The following is a 17,394-nucleotide window of genomic DNA, read 5'->3' as shown; positions in this document are numbered from 1 at the left end:
AGTTTGATTTACGTGAAATGAACCCGTAGGCGGAACATTTTCACATGGATTGTTTTGCACGAAGACTCGTCTCAACAGAGAGGCAAAAGGTAATTCTGCATAACCTTTGTTTCCCATTTCTCCTGGGTATTAGAGTCGACCCAAGGGAAACTGAAGACGATGCTTATGAAAAATTTTGGGGGGCAAACAAGGTGTATAAGGGAGATGTGGAAATGGCGAATTCGTGTTGAAGCTCTTTCCTCGTAAGTAAGTTTGCCCCATTTTTAATTGTTGTCTGCCTTGGCCGCGAGCATCCAAACTCTTGTACCAAAAATATACTAAATTGTTAATTTTCGTTTTTTGCTTGACAAAGAAGTCCTACACTTATTACTTATGCTCTAAAAAAAAAAGAAGAAAAAGAAGTAAAAGTTTCTGATAACTTTCTTAAATTGTTGTTTTTGGGATCTATATCGATTACGTAAGTTTGCTTTTTTCAATCTGCAAAATCACAGGGAAATTTATCAGCGATTTCCACTGCTTTATACCAGTGTGTATAACAATGCAGCTTTCGCTAAAATGTTCACAGTAATGATTGCGCTCATGTCGGCTAAAAGTCTGAAGTGATTTACTCCGGGATGCGTGAGGGACAATATGCGTGCAATGAATACAAACCCTATGTATTCGGGTAATCTACTAAGCTCTATTTAGAAACTGAGAGACCAGCTGCCATCAACTGGTAAACAGTTTGTCTTGACGTAGAATTTGCTTTGAAACTCATCGAACGACATGACGTTCCCGTTAGAGTTTTTGATATCTTGAATAAAGTAGTTTGGTTGTTCAAATAAAAAAAAAAAAACATGCTACTTTCGATGGTTATAACCTTGCGATAATATGTGAAATATTTATCGCTGCACAGGCTACTTTTTAGAGAATTTCTTAGCGGTTTATCTAATAAAGATTTTCCCAAGAGTTTGCAATCTTTCAAAAGCCGCAATGACTTAAATTAAGTCAAGTTTTTGTAATTTCAAATCCATTTGAGGGGAGAAGTTCCATTCATTATTTTTATTTTAACAGTAAGATGGAAGAGATCCAAGAGCTGTAATTAGGTCTTTTTAATATTTTGGACTTGCTATGTTTCTGCATAGATGCCATATCGCTTTCAAAATTTTCTTTTGTTTATATAATTTAATTAACGTCCAGAAAACCGGCGAGTTCAGTTGTTTACAGGAACTCACGCAGAGAGCTCAAGGGAAAAAAAAAATCAAGGTGTGTATCAGTTTCGTTATGATCCATAACAAAGTCTTCTTGTACGAAACTTATCTGTCTACGACAGAATGATGTTTCTGAGAGTCAGTTCTTGTTATTAATAAGGACCAGCTGCCTTAAGGCGTTTAATGACGATTTTACGTTCAGAGGAGTGGATTGTGTGCGCTGGCGTCAATGGGCAGTAAGTCGTAGTTGTTGCTGTTGTTGAAGTTGTTTCAGTAAACGTTGCCTTATCAGTCTTCACCCTTAACAGATCACTGGCTCGATAGTCTCGTGGCTTTTGTAAAAGTCTGGTCATCAATTTTCCTCAGATTTGGACAGCTTGCTCTGCGCCTTACCAAGCGCTGCACTGGGTAAGATAAAGCAATAAAACGTACTTTTATAAGTGATACCCCATGCATGTTTATATTCAATGTGTTAGATTCTACGAAACACCGAATCATTGCAATTTAAGGCAGTCAAAAAGACTCTAACAGACACTAACGCGCCTCCAATCACCCTACAGAAGTAGAGAATTGAAAATCAATTGATCACACATGTAGATGATTCAAATTCGTTTTCGGTTTTTTATTTGTTGTTTAACAGTGCATGAGTAAGACGTAAACGAGAAAACAAAAATATAGAGTAACCCTGCCTAAGATAAGGATAATAGACAATATAGTCTGTGCACAAAACGAGATGAATTTACATTGCGAATGATTATTATAGAAACCTTAAAATCTGAAGGTGAATAGCTGCAAGAAAATCATTTTTAAAATATAATTTATTCATTGAAGGGACACCTGCACAGTTTTTTGACATCCCATATATATTTGAGCGAAGAAATGAGGAGAAAAAGGAGTTGTTTTCTATTTTATTTTTACATCTATTTAATTAGGAGAGTTATTTAACCCTTGCTAGGTATTTCAATGTTTTGCACGTTGAAATGTTCAAAGCGAATAGTATAACCAATGGTGCTCTCGTTGATTCACAGTACGTTTTAACTTAAGTCCACAGAAAAGACATTCTATTTGCTTTACACAACAATTATTGCTCTCCCGCAAAGTTAAATCCGCTTCCCTATTTTATCAGGGCGCTTGGTAGAAATGCTTATGCAGGTGTGTTTCATATCAGCATTAAACAAATAACAAAAAGTGGTTCTAAATTATGAGGAGAACTCTCTTGATTTCTTGATTCCATGCGGAAACTAGACCGCGAGCAGTCTCTCGTTTGCTCGAAAATCTTCGGGGAAGAACACCAAAAAGAAATAGAGGAGGGCGAGCTGCGAGTAGCACGGGCACCTGAAGACGAGTGAAAAGAGAGATTCTCTTTTCGCTTGTATTCCGACGCCCGCACTACTCGAGGTTAGCGGTTTCGCCGGTCGCAGTGTGCCTCTTCCTGTTTGCTTGCGTTTGTCTCCTCACGAAACTCCTAGTTAATTAAAGAGAGACCTTTCGCAGTCTAATTAGAAACATGTCTCAGTCTCTAACGTTTTGTGACGGACTTTCAACTTTGATTTGACTTTCAGTTCTTTTAGCACATTTTCGGCAACTACAAGCCTTTTTTGGTGAAGAAACTAAAAATAAAGTTCCTGCTTCTAAACTAATATGTTTATTTTAGGGTATTCAATAGCATGCTGCAACATTACTTTAGCATCCTCGTCATTTTAAGCAGTGCAAAGCTTCACGCTGCACTGGAACACTGCACTGCCTCAACATACTCAGTGTATGGTGATAACTTGTCTAGTCACGTGATTTCAACCAGAATTTCCTCCAGTCTCTCTGAGTGCGTTATGACGTGTCGAAATGAATTCCGCTGCAAAAGTTTGAACTTCCGTCTGAGCGATAAGTCATGTGACTTGAACGATGCAGATCGATATACTCACCCTGAAGATTATGGACCACAAGAAGGATCCGTGTACATGGACACAAGTGAAAAACACAGAAAGGTGGGATGTTATAGGTTTTTGTTTTGTCTTGATAACAGAATTCTCAAGGCAGCTGAAACGCAGATAACTTTAAAATGCTAAGAGTACAATACTACTGATTAAATGATAAATAAATGTACCTGAAATTCATTACAGAAGGCAATCGCGTTTGCACATTTACACCTTACATATTTTATTTTGCGTGTTTTGTTTTGGGCACTGAACTGACTGATAAATAATTCTTTTAGAATAGTATGGAATAGAAATCGAAAAAAAAAAAAAAAAAAAAAAAAAAGAAAAAATTAAAAAGAACTTCTTATATTATATGTTGACTTAATTTACGTCTCTGGTAAGCCCCAAGAGGCAATTAAATAAAACAGTAATGAACAATTATTGGTCGAGCTTGAGCAAAATATTTTGATTTTTCAGCGGATAGCTGATCAGTTATTATTAATTTGATCTGCAAGGCACTGACAAATCCCAATATTTTACGATAACTGAGTTTAATACTATTTTATCATTAGATCAGTAAATTTTCTTTTTTCAGATCACTCAATTATTTGAAGGCAGTTATTTGCAGGTCACGTGGTGGGCTCTCGACCATTGAAAAGGAAGGGAAAAAAAGTAGATCGGATAATGATAACATTTAGTTTTACCTCACGGAAAAAAAAAAAAGAACATGAATCCTACAGCATTACACGCCCAAAATAATTACCTCTTCTCTAGATACGGTCTCTCTTTGTTCTCTAGAGTGGTGGTTTCAAGTCTTGCGCGGATATACTCCAAGAATTTCCTCAGATTGAAAGTGGTTATTACTGGGTAAATTTTGAGAATAGAGATGTCCAAGTTTATTGTGATATGAGGAATTATGGTGAGTACAAGCTATCACATTAATTCCAGGTCCAAAGTGTAAGCTGTCGAAAACTTCGCACTCTTTATATGTTTTGATACGTGTCCTTAAAAAGATAATCCTCGTCCCATTACCCGTGACAGGGGGCTATGGCAAAAAGTGAATGCGAAGTACTTCGCGAGTACGTATCCTGAAAAATGTCTAAACTTTTTAATTTTGCCGTACCCAATCCTTCTTTGCAATCTTCCACAATGCTTATATGTAACTATTCTACAAGATAGAAGCCTGATCGAACGGAGCCCAGTTTGTGACCGCATCACAGCAACAAGATTTAACTCACATCATTTAACTTCAGCAATCGTCCAAGTTTATGCCTCTACTAAGGATGCTGAATCGGATCGCATACGATGACTTTTACGATCAGTTACAATCCGCGTTGGAGTATGTCCCAAAACAAGATCTGATGACTGGGATGGGTGAGTGGAACGCCGATGTTGGTCAAGTAGAGGAGACTATGGAAGAAGCTGCTGGAAAAAATCCGCTAAAGAGGGCTTAGGAACGATAATGTAGAACGGTTTATCAACTTCTGTGCCATGAACGACATTGCAATAACATCAATTTTTTGCACACAGGCATATACACGAGTATACTTGGGTATCTCCTGATGGCAAGTATAACGCTCCATGACGGACACCACAACATAAAAAGGCGCTGATGCAGGACGTGATCACGACCATGTCCTTGCCACAATCAAGCTCAAGCTTTGCAGAGTAGTCAGACAAAAGGATACAACGAAGAGATACGATCGATGTTAAAGTGCACCTAGCCCCCAAATTTTTTTTCGCTAAAACGAATCTAGACTTGATTTGAAGCATTTGGGCGAAAAAAATTTTGAATTTGGTTGAATCCTCGGTTTTCTATGCCCTTTCAAAGTCGCGCTTGAAGGTTTCACGACCGCGTTTTAGGGAGTCTGGGGCGGCGGTACCTGATGACGTCTACCCAGGAACCAAACACAATAGCGCCTCAGTCAACTCTCTGTATTTGCTCGAGAAAATGGAATACAAAACTAATCGTTCCGATGTATTTTGGGACTAAAACGTCCAAGTTTTGTCTCAGAATCATTTCTTTTTCGTCACTGGAGTCAGAGCTAAGTTTCGATTCGGAAGACTCCGAAATAAACTTCGATCGAGCAAGTTCGACAACTGTGAACTCACTCCTTAGAGCTTTGAGAGCAATTTACAATATTTCAAGCGACGAAGGGGAAGACTTCTTTCGGACGAGCTGCTTGTATATTAGGAATGGAAAGCTAGATACGAAGTGGAGGGCAGGCAAACGAAACGCAGGAAAGAAAACTCAAGGATTGCTTTGGATGATAATTTCGTCAACTAAACCTAAGATTCCCACGCGTGTTTATAGCCCGTTTACATTTGTCCTTAGCGAGAATGTATTTTGTCAAGGTGTGATTGTTCTGTTAAATCCAGTTTGTGTTTTACTTTCAGTTCAATGCTTCATGTTTATAAGAGCGACGTACGTGTTGCAGTTTTCGAGACTTGATGACCTCCAAAACGTTGGCTTCGATCGATTGAAAATCGTATTGTTTAGACCTGTATTTTTGAAGCTGCGGGAAGCAAGGCGGAAGGAAACATTTCATACAATTACCGATTTCACATTGTCACACGTTTTAAGTCGTAACTCCAAATAACCAATGTAAATTATTCTCAAAGTTTGCAGTGAAATTCGTCGGATAAGCGAAAAGGATGTGTTCCCTAAGCGGTCCGCAGATAATGTTACGCGGTCATATTTTTGACGCTATTGCACAGAATCTTTGTCGCACTGCTGATTTCCAAACATTCGAAAAACTCTGTGAGTCTAACAATTTTGTTATCAGTAAAAATAGAACTGTAACCAGGATAAGACATATTGGAATAAAAACGCTCTCTGGTTAAAAATATATTGAAAACATAAGCTTTCGGCTATCAGTCTATAGCCTTTCACGAATGAAAAATGTGGCGCGTAAGCGAAAGTATATACGAATGGGGTGCGAAAAATTGAGAATAAAAACAAGCGTGAAAAAAGCTAGAAGATAAAAATGTAAATGAGGCCTGATTACAATAAAATCGAGTATTGCCTAGGCAACGGTTTTGAGTTGTTTTCCGCGTCGACGGTTTTTGCTGTGTGCCAAGATTCTAGTGTTTTCCGAACGCGGTAATTGCCTTTGTCAATGACACAAGCATTGTCGAAATCAATGGAGTGATTGTTTTGCCACGCATGGTTGGCAACATTAGAGCCATTTGAATAGTTCTTCAAGTTTCGTTGATGTTCCTTTTTTCGGGTTTGGAAGCATCTTCCGGTTTCTCCTATGTAATTCCAAGGGCAGTCTTTACATGGAATTTTGTAAACAATATTACATTGAAAATCTGAGGGTTGTCTGAACTTTGGTGACGGGAATTCTTGTTGAAGGGTTTTAAGTGGTTTGTTGACAACTCGGATATCATTTTTGCGGAGTAATCTTGTGAGGGGCTCGGTTAGGCCGCTGATGTAAGGGAGACATGCAAAACCCTGGTACATATTAGATGGATCAGCCCATTTGAAGAACATAGAAACCAGTTCTTCTGGTGAAGGAACTGTAGATGGGGGTGGCTTCTTATTGAGAATGTTAGAAATAACAGCCGGTGGGTAACCATTAGCTTCTAACGCGGCCCTAACATGATTGGTTTCACGTGTTTTTCCTTCAAAGCTGCTAGGGAGGTTGGATGCCCGGAACAAGAGGGTCGAGGTCGTGCTGATTTTGCCAATTCTCAGCACAGATGACATCATTTCTCTACTGGATTTCACTCTTTCAAACAATTATTTTGTCTATAATAACTGCATATACAAACAGATCCACGGCTGTGCAATGGGCAGTCCAGTTAGCCCCATTGTTGCTAACCTCTGTATGGAAGTGATCGAGGATTTCGCTATCAGTACCTCACCAGTCCCACCAAGGGTTTGGAAACGATATGTTGACGACAGCTTTGTGATTATCAAGAAGGACGCCGTTTCTTCCTTCCACGATACTCTTAACGCCTGTGATCCCAAAATTTCTTTCACAATCGAACTTGAAAACAACGGCCAAATTGCCTTCTTAGACATCTTGGTTTCCAGAAGAAATGGAGTTGCCTTTATTGATATATTTCGGAAGCCAACCCATACTGACCGTTATTTGGATTTCTCTTCCCATCATGCAAAAGAACACAAAATCAGCATGGCCTCGACCCTCTTGTTCCGGGCATCCAACCTCCCTAGCAGCTTTGAAGGAAAAACACGTGAAACCAATCATGTTAGGGCCGCGTTAGAAGCTAATGGTTACCCACCGGCTGTTATTTCTAACATTCTCAATAAGAAGCCACCCCCATCTACAGTTCCTTCACCAGAAGAACTGGTTTCTATGTTCTTCAAATGGGCTGATCCATCTAATATGTACCAGGGTTTTGCATGTCTCCCTTACATCAGCGGCCTAACCGAGCCCCTCACAAGATTACTCCGCAAAAATGATATCCGAGTTGTCAACAAACCACTTAAAACCCTTCAACAAGAATTCCCGTCACCAAAGTTCAGACAACCCTCAGATTTTCAATGTAATATTGTTTACAAAATTCCATGTAAAGACTGCCCTTGGAATTACATAGGAGAAACCGGAAGATGCTTCCAAACCCGAAAAAAGGAACATCAACGAAACTTGAAGAACTATTCAAATGGCTCTAATGTTGCCAACCATGCGTGGCAAAACAATCACTCCATTGATTTCGACAATGCTTGTGTCATTGACAAAGGCAATTACCGCGTTCGGAAAACACTAGAATCTTGGCACACAGCAAAAACCGTCGACGCGGAAAACAACTCAAAACCGTTGCCTAGGCAATACTCGATTTTATTGTAATCAGGCCTCATTTACATTTTTATCTTCTAGCTTTTTTCACGCTTGTTTTTATTCTCAATTTTTCGCACCCCATTCGTATATATTTTCGCTTGCGCGCCACATTTTTCATTCGTGAAAGGCTATAGACTGATAGCCGAAAGCTTATGTTTTCAATATATTTTTAACTAGAGAGCGGTTTTATTCCAATATTGTTATCATGTAATTCTAATGGATTAATCTTCGATTTTCATCTACATCGAAAGAGAAATAAGTGTTGGTTGGCGGCGTACAGTTGCGATCTATTTACATATCAGTATAACGCTTCTTGATCATGATCGGATCACACAACTTTGCCGGTTATGTTATAAATACTGCGGGATTGGAAGATAAAGGTTGTCGGTAGTATTTCTACAAATTGCTGGTTAGCTTTAAGCAGAAAATTTTTGAAAATAGCGTTCGAAAGTCTGCGGAACAAGGTTCAGTGAGAGTTCTTCAAGGTTCTCACAGATTCAGTTCGCTTGTTTCGGTTCGACAAAATCAACCATCGTTTAAGTCTTTATTGCACCATTAGCCGATCATCGTCAGTAAATTGTACAGTATATCTTTTTTTGGATCTGGGATATTGCTGCAGCAGTCGATAGCACTTCTGGAAGGCATTTCTGCGCACTTTTCGAATGTGTATTACACCGTCCTAAAGGAAATGAGAGGACGTGAGACGTCCAACCTTCCTGGGTAGACGTCACAAGAGCCGCTGAACCCATTCTCCTCAAACTCGGTCGTGAAACAAAATGGCGGTGTTTTGAAGCTATTTTCGAGATTTCGTCGGGGCACAGAAAATCGAGGATTTAACGGAATCCAAAAATTTTTTCGCAGAACTATTTCAAATAACAAGTAGATTCGTTTTAACGGAAAAAAATTTTGGGGGTTAGGTGCACTTTAACAAATTGAAGAATCCGGAGATCAGCAAAGACTTCGTCCTAAAGCTTAGAAACAGGTTTAGTTGCCGGACAACGGAAACGGCAATATCATAGAACGATGTTGGAACGACGTCAAAAGAGCTTATATCACAACTGTTAAAAAGGTATTAGGCAACAGGAAGAAGAATAACAAACCCTGGATGAGTATGGACAGCTGTAAGGAAATAGATGAAAGGAAGAAACTCAAAAAGATCAATGATGCAAAATCAAGAAAGACTGACAAAGTGGTTGCAGTACGAATACCGGGAGTAATACGCAAGCTGGCCAAGAGATCCCCGAGAAAAGTGGGCCAATGAAATTGCCAAAGAGGAAGAAAGTAGCCGAAACCTAGAAAACATAAAAGGAGTTTATGATTGCGAGAAGAAGCTGTGTAATGAAAATCCAAAGAACATGTAGCTACCATTGCGCACGTTGCGCGGGCCTGTGTATGACGTGTCGTCTTTGTATCACGTGTTATGAAGCATGTGGGTTGTCTTTGATTTTTCGATCCGCCATGTTGTTGTTATGGAAGAGCTTTGGACATTTATACTTGGCACGAAACAGTCGGTATGGGTCACATTTGCAAAATTTCACTCTTTTGGTTCCCGTATTTACTTAGTTCACTTAAATGTCTGTAGAAAATCTGGACTAGCTGAACCTGAATTGCTTAAATTGGGTTGATCGAAATGAACCAAGCTTATCACAATGCTCGTGGATGTTTGGATTAACAACTGGATGAATTAAAGTTAAAGTTCTGAGGTTTCCACGTCTATTTACATGTAATATAATGCGTAGCACCTGAGCTTCGTAACAGAACATCATAATTTTGAAAGATAAAGAAGGTAGGTTACTAACAAGGAAGGTTGACATAAAGAAAAGGTGGAGAGTGATCATTTCAAGAATACGAGAAGAGGTCGATCAGAAGGTGAGAGCCGAGCCAGCCGAATATAGAAGCGGCTCAGGTACCATTGAACAGATAATCGTGCTGCGCAATATAATATTGTCGAGCGGGTCATTGAGTTGGAATTCATGCCTCTATTTATGTTTTGTGGATTTTTAGAAGGCATTTGAGAGTGTTCATAGAGAGACACTATGGCGCTTGTTGAAGAGCTACGAAATCCCAATCAAGTTAGTCGACGTGTTGAGAACTGCCGTGATAGATAAGACCAGTCATCCCGAGTGGTTTGAGGTGTTTTCAGGAATAAAACAAGGCTGTGGTATGCCCAGCTTCTTATTCACCATTGTCATTGACTAGGTTATGAAGAGAACCGTAGAGGAATGGAATCAGATGTAAAATGACAACAACCCTTGACGATCTTGATTTTGTCGATGACTTGGCACTTTTGTCTAGTAGATGGAGAAGAGAAACTGAAACAGCTAGATGGCACCAAGTCGGGAGAAAAGTAGGTCTAAAGATCAATGTAGAGAAAATCAAAGTTTTGGAGTACAACCCCGGCAGACTGGATCCACTAACCGTCGAGAAGAGTAAAGTGGATGATGTGGACAGCTTAGTATATCTTGGTGCCAAATTTGATAAGCAAGGAGGTACAGCTAACGATATAAGAGCGCGACTGGGGAAAGCAAGAATGGCGTTTAAGAAGCTAAACAAGGTATGGAATGTAGCATTCCTAGTCGGAAGACAAAGATCATGATCTTTAAAACCAATGTTGTCGCCGTTGTACTCGATGGTTGGCAGACAAGGACAACGACAAAAGAGGACGAATCCAAGATTTACGTTTTCCAGCACAAATACTCGAAGGAAATCCTGAAAGTTTACCGGCCGATTGAGGTCAGAAATGAATAGATTAGAGAAAGATCAGGGACGACGACAATCGATGAACAAATAAGAACTAGGATATGAAAATGGCTGGGCCATATTCTGAGAATGTCTTCTTACCAAATTACCTAGAAAGCACTAACATGGCAACCGAAGGCAAACGTCGAAGAGGAAGGCCAAGAGAGACGTGGCGAAGAACGATCAACAAGGAGAGAGAATATCTCGGATTCAAGAGGGAGGCAGAGGTGGAGGTAAAGGACCGAATTGTTTGGAGGAGGCGGATTGATGGCCCCATTCTCCACGAGGAGAGAAGGGAAAGATGTTTCGACAGTGTGACTAGTGTCTTTCTAGTTATGCATCACTCCGATCTTTTTCTGTTTTTCTACGTGGTAGATGTACAATTTTTGAGAATCTTTCGATGTCTTTTCCATTACAAATCACGAGGAAAGCTTTTCTACCTCCTAGAGATAACGTACATGTGTCTGTTGAGGCATGGAAAAGGGTAGCGTTTTATTTTCGTATTATTATTTCTAGTGTAGCTGAAGTTAATTTAAAAAAAAAAAATCTTCTGACATTTTTGGAGGAGGGTTTCATTTCTGGGAGGTAGGGCTTATTGTTAAAACTTCCCGGTAATACATTACGAGCATCTTAACAATGTCCCCCCGCATGTATTTTGGCTTTTTATCATTTTGTCGAAGGTTTTATTTTTCCAAAGATGAAATGTCCTGATCCAAAATCCCGCATGGAGAGATGCCGTCTCCATCCTGTCACTTTTTATAACCTAGGGCAAGAGATTAGATCATTCTATCTCGCCTAAGGGTCTATGTTACATGGTGTTTGTACCAAATATCCGTAAGAAACAAACAGTACCGCAAGCTAACAGCAAAACCAGAAGGTGTCTTGTAATCCGTAGGAGTTTTGCAAGGCATAGAGGAGAGAAAAAAATGAGCTCCCCCACTAACTTTGATCTTTTTTAATTGCCAGGTGGCGGCTGGACTTTGGCTGTGAGCATCAGTTCCGAGAATAACGATCATCTTCAGAGAAATGCCAACAACTGCCTTAACTCAATACTGTGTGTGCCTTTGGCTGATAATAACATTACAGGCCGGAAACTAAGCGACGAGGACATAGGAAAATTGGCACACACCGAGGGTAAGGCCGGATTGCAAGGCGAGAAAACGATAATTGTGTTAAATCTGAAGGAGAGCAACTAGCAATCATCAATTATCCAAATACGTCTGAAATTTAGAGCATCAGAAAGAAATCAATTGTTGCCAGGAAGCAACAAGGATATTCTCTTTTCATTTCTTTGCTGAAATGGGTTTATAATATACTTTTTCATACATTTTAATTTTTCTTTCAAGAATATTTACAGCTACGTTCTATTCTCCTAGGAACGTTTAGAGTCGATGTGTTCAGGACTAATAACAATAATGACACTATATTTTATAAGGTACGAAATGGTAGATATAAGCTGCATCGTTTTTGTTTTAGGAAAAATTTGACTTTTGAAGTTTTTATTTATAATTTACAGTCCTTTGTTGCCTTTTTTTTTTTAAGATTCCAAGTGGACCAGGAGATTTTAACTCTTCATGTGGCTGGGGAGAGTAAGTCAGTTTTATATGGCTGTCTCGCATTTTTGTGATATATATGGGTTGCACTATTTTCGAATGTCGCGTTACTCCAAAGTCACTTCAGACTTTGTTTATCACCGCCAAAACTATCACAAAACTAATTCTGAAAAACAGCCTAAAACAATTCGAAACATGAATTTTAGAAATTTAACAAATTAGTCGTCATCGTCCTCGCGAACTCCAGAGAACGCAGAATGAATGAATGAATGAATGAATGAATGAATGAATGAATACTTTATTAAACCTCCCCAATGAGGCTTTTCAGGAACAATAATAATTATAAAGTAATAATATACATAGTTATTTAAATTATTTACGATATTAAAAAATAATTAAAAAAAAAAAAAACTACTCATCACCATATCAATTACATCCTAAAAAATCCGTTAGAAGTTTGCTCTACCAACTTTGGCTAAAAATACAAATTAGGAGCCTTAAGTCCATCGTTATTTGCACCACCTATGGGCCTCCAAACACTCCGTTATCATGCTTCGACACAGATCTTATTTTAAACTTTATTTCAATATCATCGCTGAACTCTTCCATTTACATCTTGGGAGACCTCAACTACAACCTTTTGAACGGTGACAGCCAGGACGCACGAGAACTTGTTGATTTTTACCGCTCTTATAATTTATCTAAGTTGATTGACGCTCCCACGCGCATTACAGAGTCTTCAAAATTATTGCTGGATGTTATCCTTGGCTCACATGTGAATCAAGTTCAAAAGGCTGAAGTCATACAGAGTTCGATCAGCGATCACGATCTGGTCTGCGCTTTGTTACGTTTGAAGAAGCTACGTCCTAAGCCAACGTTCGTAACGACAAGAAGCTACGAAGAAGTTCGTCATCTCACGATGTTGTTTTACAGAGGACGGCAAAGAGCTGTCCCAAGAATCATAACGCACGTGCACAGCCATTGTCCTGCTCATCAAGTCTTTTGTTTACCGAAGTTGCCGTCGTGGATTTCTTAAATCCTTATTATCCCAGAGTCTACTGAGTCAGTTTGAAAATTCTGAAAACTTTAGTCAAGAGCTTAAACCGACTGTTGTAGACCATACGCCTTTAATCTAAACAACAAATTAACATGGCTTTTGAAACATTTTCATTTGTATCCCTGTTTCTGAAAAATACTTTTTTCATTTATTCTAGTTGTCCACGCATCATCGTTTCCAATTCTTTTCCGTTAGTGTGGGAGACTAACAACTGTACTACTACTAATGTGGGATATCGCATTATGAAGGGATGCCACAGAGGCAAGCAGGAATGATCATTTATCATCTACTGTTCAATGCTGTGTGTTATTTATAGGAATATCAGGACGGTTTGACCGTCCTTAAAAGGTGATAAAAAAATCGAACGACAGCTATTCGTACAAGTGTTTAAGATAGGCTCTAGGTCTGGCAGGCGGTCTGGTCTAATGAGTGCAGGTGCAGTCAACTCTGTCGGAACCCTGGTCGTTGCCCACGTGTTTTATTCTTGAGCCAGGGCACTTTGGCAATGACACACACTGTCATTGCGATTCTGTGTAGTAAGGTGTGTGAACATCTAAATCTGATTATTTCAAACTGTTACGACTCAGAAACAAAGAGAAGTACCTGGAAGACCGCAGTTTAGATGGCATCGCGCCTGATGGCCCGTCTTTTAAGTTAACGCAATTAACACCAACAACACCTCTTTTGAGCGTAGATATATTGGCCTCACTGAAATTCAATTCATTTTTTTCGGAAAGGATCTGTGTGAATTAATTGACTTCTTATTTCAGTATTCGATGGACATGATGATGGGGAGTGCGGTGACCAACACTTTTGGGAGTCGTCTGGCTACAGTGAGTAAATCCATGTAACTTGCCAAACTGGATCATTGAAAAGACAATTAGTCATCACATGAATTTAAAATATCATGTTTCAGTGCCAATACTAAAGAAATCAATTTTAATTGACTGTGTTTTAATTAGAAATATAAAAGAAGGAAAACTGAATCCAAGATACCGATCCACGATAAGAGAGATATCTAATGTTTACGCGCATGATGCCAATTAAACAATATGTGCAGTCAATCAGCACATCGGCGTCATTAAGATAAAAATGGAGCTTCTGGATAGTAAAACAGATCTGAACAAAAGAATACATATATCACGTTTATAAATTCATCACTGGCTATCTCTGGGCGAAATATCACGATAGTCAATATTTCGACCACGTGCCACCTCTCTTTCGGACAAAAAAATGGTCGGTCTTAACATACGAACCATGCATGCTCTCCTGAAAATGTCATCGATTACTTTGAAAACTCCTTGATTATTGAAAGAGGCAATCAGAAAGTTCTTGAAATCCACATAATGAAGACCGTCAACGCGGACAAGAATTTTTTGCCCACTCCCATTGCTATACCGTAGAATTCATAAAGTAACTGCCTGCACCCAACACCCAACTGCCCCTCATCACCTTCGAAAATAACGGCTCCCCGAACGTAACGTTAAATTTTTTCCCTTCATGTTGAATCTCGAAAGTAACGGTCTCCCCGAAACTAGAGGCCCTTTAAAAAAGTCAGCGAGAGAGAAAGTCTCTGTTCTCAACCACGGGTCATGCGGATGGAACAGTCTGACTGCATGCAGGACTACAAAACATTGACTTGAAGAGCTATCTGTGCTTTTATCTGTTTATTTCGAACTTGACTGAATTTTTCTTGAAACTATGATTTATAAACTGTATTTGTCTAGTAGGAGAATCAAATGATATACTGAAGGTTAATCAGTTACATTGCGATATAATGCGACCATTATTCTTCCGATTCGCGCAACAGTACTAACTGGCTTAAGGCCTTTTTCCGAAAGTAACGGGGGCCGTTACTTTCGGAATTCTACGGTACAGCATTCATTGAAAGCAAAAGTTCTTACATTTATTTCCATCATATCTATTTTATTCCATTGCATGTATTTATCATAACTGTATTCTGGGTTATTTTTTAGCGTCTTTTTACGATTTTAAGGTCAAAGACTGTAGTTCGAATAGACGTTTTGAAATATTTTTAGACACAGAGCGTTTCTTTCATTTAACCCCAAGTAGAAGCTCCATCTCCATAGCTTTATTTAAAAGATTAACTTGGAATTTGGCTCTACCGGTAAATATAGCTCAACGTAGAAAAGCTGTTGAAATGCACTAGAATTTTTTGGCAAGGGAGAAATGAACAGCCACTGTAACTTTCAGCATCATAGAGAAAAGCAATCCTCCTTTTACAACTCTTAAAAAAAAAAAAAAAAAAACCTCTGTGGGGTTGGGGGGGGGGGGGGTGGGGAATGATATCTTCTCTCTACTCCTTCCCCCTTGTACGATAGTTGGTTAGTTGTAGGGCTGAAACTTTTCATGACTTTATTCGTTGCTATTCTTTAGCTGTGCATTAACTCTCTCATTGTACATCAATTTTTTCTCAACCAGAGGTTGGAAGACGAGCCCTGTACGCTTATCCATGTCCCGGTTACCCTCCCCATGATAGCCGTGGAATATTTTATAACAGTGATGGGATGGTGTATGTCAAGTAACTGAACCAGTATATGGAATGGATGTGTCTACCAAAGCAAGTCTGACAAAGTTTCTTGCAAAAGAATAAATAAAGCAGGAAGCAATATTACTCAAGGATTGGCCAACAAGTTTCCTTGATTTCAGTATCAGTCTTACTATATATAGATAATAACATTCGGCGAAAAGTCTCAAATTATCCCCTCACTTAGTCATATTCTGTTATTTAATTTCTACACTCACAAATTACCAGCACGAATTCATCAAAGTGCATTGTGCAGTCGCTGGAGACCTACGCAACCATAGCAGTCTAATTAGTTGCCAGATAGAAGAAGCTTCCATCAGGAGGGAACACTGAGGTGGGGGTAGTGCCGAGAGCCACGTTAGTGCTAAAATATGCGTAGCTAGTGCTCTGTTATCACCAGGACAGAAGTTGAGGTAAAATCGAGCGGCGGGGCCTTGAAAACAGTCAGAGAATGACACGATAAACAATTTGGAAATGTTTTGTTGTTACTGTTGCTCCAATAGGTACCAAAAAATAAGACGTAATTTGTTCTTTTGTCAGTATCGCTAAAAATTCTATAGACCTTAAAACTTAATAAAGCTAATAGTGGGGAACTACTGCGCTTTTTTGAGTTCAAGAGAATTTTAAAGCATTTATCCCAACATGCATAGGTACGTACATGTACTGGTCTGGCTATTAGCTCAATATAGTTATCAAAGATGCAGCTATAAAAACGCATTTGATTAGTTAACATGTACGTAGACGCAAACCAAACACGAATTTATATCCTTAGTGAATGACACTTATCTACGGTCATTTTAAGCTCGCAAATGTCTAAGAGCAGGAGCCATAATCGGGGACGGAGACCGTAAGTCTTGGGATCTGCGCGCACCTATGATATGGGACAATTTTTCTATTTTTAGAACAAATTGCGCCATCCTGACGTCATATATCCGGCGCGGATCCACGCACATGTCGGGGGCTCTCGCGTGGATGTTGTCACGTCGCGTGATCAAATGGTGAGATTTGAGAGATTATCTTGCGTATTTTTCACAGCGATGGCAGGGAATAAGACAGGGAATACGAACTAGGGCGCTTATATGTAGTTTTATGCTCTGAGCTAATGGAAAAGGTGGGTTTTTCCTGGGTCGAAAACAAGACTTCAATCTCGCGCTGGAATGAATAATAAGATCTGCTCGCGCTAGTTGTAAGCTTACGCGTATGTTTTTGCGTTTGTTCTGACTTAAGAATATAGCAAGAAAACTCTCTACTCTAGTATCGAGTTAATTTGTGAGTTTCTCAGACAATGGTTAATCATAACGAAAACCTGTTTTGATGGTTTCTTATTGTTTCCGCTTGTTTGGTGAGTTTGCAAAAGTTTTTGAAAGGAAAGTCTGACGCGTACAATTAGCTCATTTGCATAGTGCAGCTCGTGCACTTTAAAGTACGACTCGGTGTTTTTTTCAATTGTCAACAAATCTTGACAAAGTTTTCTTTCGTTATCGTTTGTGCTGAGATGCTGCAACAAATTTCACGAACGCAAAAAAGGCTACTAACATCATCTGTGTTTCTTCAACATAAGCATAGTGAAGTTTTACAATGCGAAA

The 17,394-nt window shown here is 39.2% G+C and overlaps 2 protein-coding genes across 2 annotated transcripts; both read left to right on the top strand.

The window, feature by feature from the left end:
* The first annotated feature begins 2,842 nt into the window (after positions 1-2,842).
* Positions 2,843-15,865, top strand: LOC149098517 (uncharacterized). The gene is made up of 8 exons (XM_089277829.1): positions 2,843-3,172; positions 3,902-4,022; positions 11,617-11,784; positions 12,027-12,085; positions 12,193-12,239; positions 13,418-13,521; positions 14,031-14,093; positions 15,703-15,865. Exons 1-8 carry the CDS (start codon positions 2,858-2,860, stop codon positions 15,804-15,806), a joined length of 981 nt encoding a protein of 326 aa, XP_089133955.1. The 5' UTR covers positions 2,843-2,857; the 3' UTR covers positions 15,807-15,865.
* Positions 6,778-8,077, top strand: LOC149098518 (uncharacterized). Its single transcript, XM_089278408.1, has one exon. It carries the CDS (start codon positions 6,898-6,900, stop codon positions 7,918-7,920), a length of 1,023 nt encoding a protein of 340 aa, XP_089134534.1. The 5' UTR covers positions 6,778-6,897; the 3' UTR covers positions 7,921-8,077.
* Positions 15,866-17,394: the final 1,529 nt, after the last annotated feature.

This window comes from Orbicella faveolata, unplaced genomic scaffold, assembly GCF_042242905.1.
Source record: "Orbicella faveolata isolate gen_17 unplaced genomic scaffold, um_ofav_v1 contig_46, whole genome shotgun sequence".
Lineage (NCBI taxonomy): Eukaryota > Metazoa > Cnidaria > Anthozoa > Scleractinia > Merulinidae > Orbicella > Orbicella faveolata.
The sequence above is the reverse complement of the archived record's forward strand: the minus strand, read 5'-3'. Positions and strand labels throughout refer to the sequence as shown.

Excerpts from the sequence above, each read along its gene's own strand:
- LOC149098517 (XM_089277829.1), top strand. The coding sequence starts at position 2,858 with ATGCTGCAACATTACTTTAGCATCCTCGTCATTTTAAGCAGTGCAAAG. Across the intron at positions 11,785-12,026 it reads AAAATTGGCACACACCGAGG|GAACGTTTAGAGTCGATGTG; the intron begins GTAAGGCCGGAT and ends CTATTCTCCTAG. Across the intron at positions 13,522-14,030 it reads TATGAAGGGATGCCACAGAG|TATTCGATGGACATGATGAT; the intron begins GCAAGCAGGAAT and ends TTCTTATTTCAG.
- LOC149098518 (XM_089278408.1), top strand. The coding sequence starts at position 6,898 with ATGGGCAGTCCAGTTAGCCCCATTGTTGCTAACCTCTGTATGGAAGTG.